At 34.5% G+C, this 8,887-nt stretch overlaps 1 protein-coding gene across 1 annotated transcript; it reads right to left on the reverse strand.

The window, feature by feature from the left end:
- Positions 1-341: 341 nt before the first annotated feature.
- LOC149383982 (putative cyclic nucleotide-gated ion channel 20, chloroplastic) lies at positions 342-7,215 on the reverse strand. Its single transcript, XM_089628765.1, has 13 exons — positions 7,068-7,215; positions 6,015-6,500; positions 5,356-5,544; positions 5,159-5,257; positions 4,920-5,057; positions 4,212-4,460; positions 3,634-3,894; positions 3,394-3,539; positions 3,033-3,110; positions 2,818-2,947; positions 1,139-1,385; positions 905-1,067; positions 342-743 (listed from the first exon to the last, which is right to left on the reverse strand). The coding sequence occupies exons 2-13, from the start codon at positions 6,480-6,482 to the stop codon at positions 617-619; spliced, it is 2,295 nt and encodes a 764-aa protein (XP_089484891.1). The 5' UTR covers positions 6,483-6,500; positions 7,068-7,215; the 3' UTR covers positions 342-616.
- Positions 7,216-8,887: the final 1,672 nt, after the last annotated feature.

Consider the following 8,887-nt stretch of genomic DNA (forward strand, 5'->3'; position numbering starts at 1 on the left):
TAATTTTGGCATATTTGTGTTTATGGGAACACAACCTTTATCACAGTGAAAAATAAAATTTAGAGAGAAACTCATCGTAGAAAGAGAGAGATGGAGAGAGAAAAGTGTCATTAAATGTGGTTATGATCAACTCATTTTATGGCTTTTTATTTTAACTTTAAAATGTTTAATGAATGGTATTTTATATATTTGATCCTCATTAATTTAAGTTCATGATTATTTTGCAAAATTAACAAAACTTTCGTTATTTAACAAGATTTAAGTTTGCTATAGAGCCATTTTATGTTTTGCCCGACCAATCTAGCCTTAGAAATTACACAAAAACCTCAACAGCAAAGTAGTAAAACGAACAAACAAACACTGTATAAATAGTGAGATAATGACTAATCGAAATAGTTTCAAGTGGCCTAGATTACTAGATTATGTAATTAAGTTCTATTTTCTCACAACAAAATCACGCTGCTGCTAACAAAGCTGACTCTGAACAACTTCTACCCAACTGTACGTGTTACATTATTTTAGCTCATACACAAACTACATTTTCACCGATATGGTGAATACATTTGATACTCTTATCTCACAGCAATTTGAAAGAGACTAAAATTAAAATAAAAAATCAAACCCGACTGCTCGTCGACTGACCAGACTGAGAAGTATCTGCACGGCTAAGGCGCTTTTGTCTGTACCGCCACGCTACTTGAATCCTTGATGCTGCGAGTCCTCTCCAGTAAGGCGACTCGTACCTTAAATTATTTGAGAACAAAAAAAATGTGAAGCATATGTAAACGGTAAAAATATTATTGTTTGAAATTTCCCTATTTTATTTCTCTTCTTCTCAAAAGTGGTAGAAGATACACTTAAAAGATTAACTCAGGCCAAAAATCAACAGAAAAAAATAGAGTACCTTATGGCTCCTTGGACGCGGGAATTCCTCAGAAGCCTTGTATAGAGGCTCGTAACTTCTTCAAGATCCGTGGCCCGGAGCGAAAACGCTTCCACATTCGTCACACATACCACAGTGCGGTTGCTTAGCACTCTCCTTCCCGGGAGTCTAATCTTTTTTGCGTCTACAAATATAGGAAATAAGTACATTTGGGTTATAAAACTCTTAATTTGTAACTAAAATATAGAATATTACCTTTGTTAACGGAGGAGTGTTCTAAGCACCACGTGAGTAGTTCCTCGCCGCAAACATCCCGTTCGGATAAGGGATCGGCGATCCCGTTTTCAATGCTGCTCTCCATTTTTCCGCGCACGACGAAAGTCATTTTGTCGATCAGACCGCCGCGGCAAAGGATTTTGCTTCCTTTGATGTATGTCTTTTGCCTAAGCTTCTCACAGATGGCATCTATGATGTGTTCGTCCATGAGGGCAAATATTCGAACCTAAGAAAAAAAACAAAAAATTAGGTAACTAGTCAACTAAAACGTTTGAGATTGCTATATAGCCAACGTTTCGTAAATCTTGGGTAAATAGCCTTAAAGATGACGTGGCATTCCTGATTTGCCCTTTCATTGAAATAAAAGGGTGTGGTATTTACGTCAATTTACGCGTGTAAATACATGAACGTGGCTATTTACTAAAGATTTACGAAACGTTGGCTATACAACAATATGAAACTGTAAATATGGCTATATACCGAACGGACCCAGAAAAATATGCACATTTGAAGCACGCTAAGAGTCTATTTGGCGCTCACCAAAGCCTCATTCTATAATTCTATTAGTATTTGGTAAAATCTTTGGTCAAACCAACCCTGAAACTTTAGGTCAAGTAACTGAAATTCAAATTTGGGACTAGTTTGATCCAATGTTCAAAATATCGGGATATATCGGTGATATATCGCCGATATATCGTTTTTTGAAGAGTCTCGGTAAAATATCCGTTGTAATCGTTATCGTTTTATAAATATCGGTAAAATATCGATGATATATCGACAAAATATCGTTTAGTTAAAAAATCCAAAATATCGACAAATATCGACAAAATATCGTCCAAATTTGAAAATATCGTTTTTTTTTTTAATTTTTTTTATTTTATTTTTTATTTATTATTTCTTATTATTTATACATTTTACTTATTAATTTTACTTAGTATAATGATATTATCAATATTTCTTTATTTATATTTTATTATACATATAAATATATGTATGATACATAACGTATTATATATATAATATCTATACTAAATTACTAATAGACTAAATAATTAAATATATAATACTATTCTTTTTTTTATTATTTTAAAGAATATTTGTAATGTAGTAGAAAAAATATTACAATTTCTTTGAAAAAATATTTTATTACATTTTTTAATATTGAGAAAGTAATGTAAATATTAATAATGTATATCTATAAGAAAAAAGTTATAGCTTATAGGTATATTTTAAATTTGATTGTTTTATTAGAAATTTAAAAATATAAATAGTGGTACATATTTTATTATATTTTGTTATAAGATTTTTGTCGATATATCCGTCGATAATCGATATATCATCGATATATCACCGATATAATCGGTAGTCGGTATTAAAATTGTTATAGAATATCCGTCGATATATCCGTCGATACTCGATATATCCGTAAAATCAGAACCTCGGTATGGGTATCGGTATCGATATTTTGAACATTGGTTTGATCAAGTACCCGAAAGTCAAATTTCCAAGTCTAATGTAACGAGTGTGAAGATTTATCACATCAATTCTAATCGAATAGCTCGTTCAACAAGTACAAAATCAAATGCCACTTTGATTATCTAAGCAAAGCAGAGTAATTTTGTATGCAATCTTTGATGAATGAATGATCAGATTCTGACCTTCTTGACAAATCTGAACAAGTGGCGTCGAATATCTCTCTGAAGGTCTTCGGGCAAATTCTCCAAGTGAACTTCTTCGTTGACTCCTCTGGTGGCTGCCCAAATATACCTCTCAGCTTCCCGTACTCGCCTATAATACACACCAATATCAAAATCTCAATCCGTACTAATTTGTGAACATAGAAACCAAATTTTATGATGTATATTAATAATACCTTCGGAGGACAACTGGAAGACGGCGGTGGCTCATCCATTGCTCAACGTCTCGGCGTCGAAGTGACCTATCTAGTCTCCTACACATTGTTGCAGCAGAACAAAAAAATATTGAGTTTGTATTTCTAGTCCCTATAAAACAAAAAATGAAAACCTTTCATCCAAAAAAAACTTATATTTTGGCAAACTTTGTGCTATCACGCTGACGTTTTTGACATCTTTGGACTAGTTTGAGCAGTTCTTGTAATATAAGTATATTCTTCGATTTACAATCTCTTAAAATAATAATTTTTGAAAAACAGATCTAGCTAGCACTCTAATACATATATAAAATTAGTTGAAGTGAAAAATAAAAAAGAAAACCTTTTCCCAAGAGCTTGGAGAAAATTCTGCATATTTCCAATAAGGAGAGCGAAAAGCAAGAGGCCAAGGCCGATAATGGCCATTGTGAAAGCGATCTCCCATTCAAAGTAGCTCGGTGTTTGATTTCCAGCCAAAGTGCTGATTTGCTTCATAGATGTAATTCAAGCACATGATATTTACAAACAGATAGGTCAGATATCAAGTTGAGCTTTCTGATAAATTTCGTGAAGTGATATATACCTGAAAACCCCAGAATAGCGAATATAGATATCGAGTAAAAGCGCTATCTTTGGTTGTAAGGGAAACAGCTTTGACGTAGATTCCATAAGGGAACTTGCCTTGTTCATCAAAACAAGCACCGGCATTTGTATTGTTTTTCCATGCCTCCCTTTCCGATTGTGGAAATTCATTATCCTTGCTTCCGTGTCCGCAATCTATGAAATTGCACATCAACTTGTTCCCCGTGTTGTGACAAGCGTTTCTAAGGCATTGATTAACCCTCTGCAAATAAAAGAAGAATTCTTCAACTACATAGAGCCTATATTCATGATATCATATCTGGAATTAGTTAGAAAGAACTAAGAACTAAAAGAATGACATTGGTTTATCATATTGGGTCTTAACATCGTTTATAAGATCACGAGTCACTTCTCTTGGTCCCAATTGAATTTGAGATGGGAGCTCATAAGCCCATAAATCTAAAACCAAAGAGTCTAAAAATAATGAGAGCGAGCTCATACGGTGATCATCTTGAAGAGGAATGTTAAGGATTCATTATTAGAACATAACAAACATGTAATTCAAAGAGTTTAGCAGACCTGTAAGCCGAAGAGGTACCAGCATGATCCGACAAAGTGGGCCGCTAATGCATAAGTTAAGAGATTAATGATAAAATTAGCCCACGCCGACTCAAATATGAAACCGCTCTGGGATTGCCCGGCAACCAATGGTAGGAACCTATAGAGCCTTGGTATATACTGAACGAGGATGAAAGCGCGTAAGAGGTTTTTCCCGTAATTTGCTCCTGATGATCCCAAGTGTTTTGGCAGAACTAATAATATAATGATCTGCATAGAAAGTTAAGAGATAATCTTCGTATTACGATGATCTACAGATGTTGAAAAACATATCACAATGTAAATATAGTACAATACATGCACAAGGGCATCTGATAACTAAGAATTTTATCTAATAACCAAGTTGGCAATCCGAAACTTAAATCTCTCAGGCTTCTTCAGAGCACTCTTGAGTAATTTCAAGAGCCCAAACTTCCATACGAATACACCAAGCCTTCTAATAAAAGCCAAGCTCTTCCATACATATCGTCAACCCAAATAATGGGACGTAAGGTATTTCTCTGCTAGTATGATTTGCTCCGTATTCATGACCTTGTGGATTTTAGTCAGTTATCAAAATCAAAATTTGTCTCGTCCTTCCCAACTCAAGCAACGGGAAGCTCACTAGTCTACGGAGAGAGAGAGAGAGAGAGAGAGAGAGAGAGAGAGAGAGAGAGAGAGAAGAGTTACTTGAGGCAGAGGCAACACAATAAAAAGATCAATAAAAAAATATCCTCGGAGATAATTGCGAGCGATTTTCCTGGGATGGTCAACTAGCTCCCCAGCACCAACAACTGTGGATTCAGGAGCCACATAAGCCAATTTGAACTGAGAAAAATAAAACAAATAGCGCTCAAACAAAGTTTATCATACAAGTCTTGGATGTGAAAAAAAATCTAAAACAATGGCGATGGAAAATGATTAGTTACCTGAAGAAGCATGTGCAAAAAGTATATTAAATCAGTCACACTTCTGAACACCACAAGAACTTTGGTTATGGGAGAGTTCAAGACTATACATTTGTTCGTCTGTATTCCAAAGTGTTGTCGAAATTAATTAGAGTTAGAAATATGAAAAAAAAAAAATTAAAAGAAAAAAGAAGAAGGCTTCAACAAAGAGTACTTACCGCATCAACTGATAGCACAAAGAAAAATAGCGGATCTACGAAAATGGAGATCAAGCACGATATGACAAAGAATTTGTTCCATCGCTGCACAAATCTCGCGTGGGGATTTATGACTCCAGAAATATGAGGACTGAGAAAGGCGAAAATTCTTCTGGCCCACCCTTTGGCGTCTCCGTATGCACTGTGAAACTACAAACAATTTTGAATTATAACACTTTGCATAAATTTGTTGAAAGTCAGAATAGAAGTTGAAAATCAAGCATAACTTGATCTAAAACTTTGAATATTTTGGTCCTTTCAGGAGACTGTTTTTCCTTTCTTTTTTTTTTTCTTTTTGTGGGCAAGGACAAAGAAATTCTCTCGAAAGATCACAAACAAAAAGAAACCGCCAAAAAATGATTCTTCGAACTCTGAAAAATCATCACCCACGAGCAGTTTCTGTTTAAAAGGAAACCATATAAAAAAGAGTAATTTTTTTACTCGGCTTGTACATGTGCAATTTCTTAGTCCGTCTTTGACATATCAAGACCTTATAGGCCTCCCTCACTAACTCCATAACAATACCTTCCTTGCCTAGCGGTTCGTAATGCATTTCAATGATAAGACTAAGACTGGCCTCAAAAATCCGATCATGTAAAAAGAGACGTAAAGAAACATACGTGAGAATCGAACAAGCCCATCTTGGAGTATTTTCGGGGAGCGGGCCTGTAATGGTAGTAAGACGGGCAAGTTGTGCAGTAAGGATCGTGGCACATCCCGAGCTGGCCCGACCTCAGAAGATGCTCGTTCTTCAGCGCCGAGTTTTCTTGGGCCCACTCGCTCTGGTCCCTCTCGATCGACGACGGAAACCTCTCGATCGAGGACGGAAACCTCTCGACCCTCTGCGGGGGCTCGGCGGCCGCGGGGCCCACCACCTGGCGGGCGGTGCTCGAGAGCGGGCCGCTCATGGCCACGAACGGAGCCCGGCTCGTCGTCAGCGGGCCCGTGTGGCCGACCCAGCTCGTCTCCCTCTCCTCCGGGATTTCGATGGAGAGCGAAGAGCTTCTCGGCCACCTTCTGAAATCCTCCGACCGGGAGTGAGAGTGGGATAGCATCGGAGCCTCGTCTCTCTCGGGAGGAACAGCCATGTCTCTCGAGAGCTAGACCTGTTGAAAAGACAGAATTAGCATCCTAGCTCTCTCTCTCTCTCTCTACCCTGTGAAGCAATCAATGTTCTAACTATGTTTCGACATAAAGTGTGGTTTGATTAATCAATTTTGACTGGCGTATTTATTTATGCTTTCACAATGATATGTAAAACTTTTCAACTCAGTTTGAATTAAAGAGAAATAGAATATTTGCAGTTTCAGTGAAGTTTTGAGTTTCTCTGAGTTAGAATATGCAAAATTAAGCATGATCAAGTCTTAAGAACTTACTGGGAAAAAAAAATAATAATAATAATAATAATAATAATAAATTATGAACTTGTGCTCAGAGACTCCATAATTTACACTTAAAATGGACCGTAAAACAAGGAATTAAATTTAAAAATTTAGAAACTTTGTTTGCTTAACAGATTAAGACACTAAACCCCCGATTCTTTCTTGCATTATTCCATCTATCCCATTCATCATACTCGCTAAAAAAAATGGAAGCTTTTAATCACTATAGTATCTGGTTTGAGAATTTTTTAAGGAGTGTAGAGAGGATAGGGAAAAAAAAAAAAAAAAAACCTGGTTCTGGGTTGGAACTTGGAGCCGAAGCTTAGGAAAAAATTCTTTACACTGCCATTAATACAGAGAGAGAGAGAGAGAGAGAGAGAGAGAGACAGAGAGTTGAAGAGAAAAGAGTTTGAGGCTCTATTATTGTGATTGACTAAAAACAAAAGATAAAATAGAAAGAAAGACTTTGAAAAGTCAGTTGGTACATAAGAGTAAGACATACATAGCGAACTGGTTTTGGCTTCATCGATCATTTCATTACTTGTTTATAAAAGGAGAAAAACGCTGTCTTTTTTTTGGGTATATATATCTGAAAAGTAGAAATGAGATTACTAATTGGGCATATGGGTAATTGCTTGGAACTTCGCATGAGGAATGGTTTTTAATAAAATAATCTACATATATTCTCATCTCAACTCTCAACAACTTACACTTGTTCGTCACGGCTAAACGTCATTACTCTTCAAGCTCTATTCTCTCCGGTCCTTTTCTGTCTTGGTGTCATCGTTATTGTCCAAGTCCACGCTTTTTTCCCCTTTTGTCTTTATTATCTGTATGTCCTTTTTACAGTTTATTATGTATGCATTAATCGCGCAAGTTTAAAAAAAATTGTTCATAGGTAATCGAAAATTTTCAACTATGAAATTAAAATTAATAAATAATGAGTTTTCTTATTTGTTCAGCTTAATGATTAAAAAATACATCATTAATTCTTTAAGTATAAATTACTTTTAATACGTTCTTTTCAAACTTAATCCCTCGAATAATTTATTTCTTTTTTATTATAACTTTTTCAATATTTTTCTAACTGTTTAGAGTTTTATTTGACTTATTTATTTTACTGTTTACACACTTTTAGTAGTTTTTTGTAATAAAGGAAAAATCTTCTGAAAGTATAATATAAAATAAATCAGATTTTTATAGATAGTTTGAAAATGGGAGGTATTTAAAGAATTATCATTTTAAAATCAAACAAATGTCCGACCTTTTCTTGGTTTTCTTCTGTTTTTTTTTCCTTTATCCATTTAAGATGTCTGTTGCCACTTTCCATTATAGTAAGTAAACAATATCAAAATGGAAATGAAATAATTATAGTCTTATTGAAGTAAGACCCAAAATAACTCTTAAAGACGACTTATTTGTAATAAGTAGTCTTTTATAATTTATTTAAAGAAAATTAGGTCAGTCCACCCTACTTTTAAAAAAATGGAGCTTTAGTATAATAGCCAATTTGAAACATAAAATTGTCAAAATAGTTAACGTTAAGTTTATTTTGTACAATAGTCAATAAACCACATAAAACAACCTGAAGAGACAATAATACCCTTCATTTCAAATGAAGGGTTATCAGATATAAATTAGATAACAAAAATAAATAAATTTTTGAAAAATATTACAATAAATAACTATTTCATTAATAGATTAAAATATTCTCTAAATATATTACGAGATCTTCACCGCCGATCTTCAACGTCAAGTCAACTTGCGCAATTTTCCGTTGATCTTCACTGTCGATCCGTCTCGAACCGCCAATTCTCCGACAGGAGACACAGAGTCGCCAATTCTCCTACAAATAAAAATCGAAATTAATACGAATAAATACATATTAACACAAATTAACATATTTCAACGATATTTCAACACTAACTCACAAATTAATACAAACCAACACTAATTTTCAAATCAATAGAAATAACATAAGTCAACATATTTAACAACAAGTCAATACAAATCAACACAAATTAACATATTCCAAAGAGACTAATTTCAAATAAACACAAATTAACACAACTAACACTAATTTCACAAATCAACACTAATTTTCAAATCAA

The sequence above is a fragment of the Urtica dioica genome, chromosome 10, assembly GCF_054948205.1.
Source record: "Urtica dioica subsp. dioica isolate 48M chromosome 10, U.dioica_male_clone48M_v1_H2, whole genome shotgun sequence".
NCBI classification, from domain to species: domain Eukaryota; kingdom Viridiplantae; phylum Streptophyta; class Magnoliopsida; order Rosales; family Urticaceae; genus Urtica; species Urtica dioica.

Bases quoted from the DNA above. Each gene is read 5' to 3' on its own strand.
- LOC149383982 (XM_089628765.1), bottom strand. From the start codon at position 6,482: ATGGCTGTTCCTCCCGAGAGAGACGAGGCTCCGATGCTATCCCACTCT. The intron at 5,545-6,014 runs GTATGTTTCTTT...AATTGTTTGTAG, and splicing joins TGGGCTTGTTCGATTCTCAC to TTTCACAGTGCATACGGAGA. The intron at 1,386-2,817 runs GTCAGAATCTGA...TTTTTTTCTTAG, and splicing joins TGTTCAGATTTGTCAAGAAG to GTTCGAATATTTGCCCTCAT.